At 36.3% G+C, this 1220-nt stretch overlaps 1 protein-coding gene across 1 annotated transcript; it reads right to left on the minus strand.

Annotated features, from left to right (window-relative positions):
- Positions 1-313: 313 nt before the first annotated feature.
- On the minus strand, positions 314-820 carry LOC111386111 (40S ribosomal protein S15-like). The gene has a single exon (XM_023010544.1). The coding sequence runs from the start codon at positions 803-805 to the stop codon at positions 521-523; it is 285 nt and encodes a 94-aa protein (XP_022866312.1). The 5' UTR covers positions 806-820; the 3' UTR covers positions 314-520.
- Positions 821-1220: the final 400 nt, after the last annotated feature.

Below are 1220 nucleotides of genomic sequence, written 5' to 3' on the forward strand. Positions count from 1 at the left end.
GCCGTAGTTAGACATGTCAAGCACGCCCCACAATTAGTGCCTGTTTGATCCCCGATTTTCTAAAAATTCATTTTTCTCTCATTTTCAACCATACATTCTTCCAATAAAATAATTTACAAGTAAATCACAAATTTTTTCTACCTTTAAATCACATATTCTCAAAAAATGGGATTCAAACCAACCCTTAGGAGGTCAATAAGCCTAGGCACAAGCCATAATCTTGGTTTGGAATGGCCTGTCTAAATTGGTGTTGAAACTGGTTATGCATTTATTTCAAAATATCACTATGGAAGAATGCTAGGAATACACGAGATTAACTGAATATCAAGACTAAAAATATGTAATTCAAACTAAGTTCATAAATATCGTTACACAAACTGTAATCTATCAGACAGCGTCATATAAAAGGTATGCCTCAATAGAAAATTCCAGCAGCATAAGAAGGGGCTAAATAAGTACCAAGAAAGAAACAAACATAAGAAGCTCTTAGAAATAATGTTTGTTGTGTTGCTGAGATTTCTCACTTAAGAGGAATGAACCTTGAAGAGTGGGTGGCACCAATACCTGGTCTACCGTGCTTGACGGGCTTGTACGAGATTGAGAACTCGGCGAGATAGTGGCTGATCATCTCAGGCTTGATTTCGACTGTATTGAAGGTCTTGCCATTGTACACTCCAACAACGCTTCCTATCATCTCAGGGACAATGATCATGTTTCGCAAGTGAGTTTTGACAATTTCGGGCTTCTCACCAGGTGGGGCCTCACGTTTCTGAAATAAAGAACACATGACACATTCAACAAACATGGTTGATTACTCGCTAGTGAGAAACATGAAATGAAAAGACGTCACAATATTGACTACTCGAAACTTGATCAAAAAATAAAAGGATTTCTGAATAAGTACAACTCCAGACTGGCGCTGGCTGACTTCGCAGAATGCATAAAACTGAGTTGAAAAGAACTACATGGATATCCACGATTCAACTCAGGTTATTGACTCGGCACTTTTATAGATCTCAAAATAAAAGTACTTCTATTGCTCATCATCTAATAATCTTTTGTCACATGCTCTTCATGTTTCTCCATAAAAATAATAATGTATCACAGACCTGATGATGCATGTGTTGAATATAAAGGTCTTTCACAAAAAAAATTGCAAATGTCAGGGATAGAAGTTTCCTAAAGAGGTTATGCCTTTGAATTTATGATATTAAAAAAAA

Source organism: Olea europaea, unplaced genomic scaffold, assembly GCF_002742605.1.
Source record: "Olea europaea var. sylvestris unplaced genomic scaffold, O_europaea_v1 scaffold34265, whole genome shotgun sequence".
NCBI classification, from domain to species: Eukaryota; Viridiplantae; Streptophyta; class Magnoliopsida; order Lamiales; family Oleaceae; genus Olea; species Olea europaea.

Coding starts and splice junctions, on each gene's coding strand:
- LOC111386111 (XM_023010544.1), bottom strand. CDS start 805: ATGTTTGTTGAATGTGTCATGTGTTCTTTATTTCAGAAACGTGAGGCC.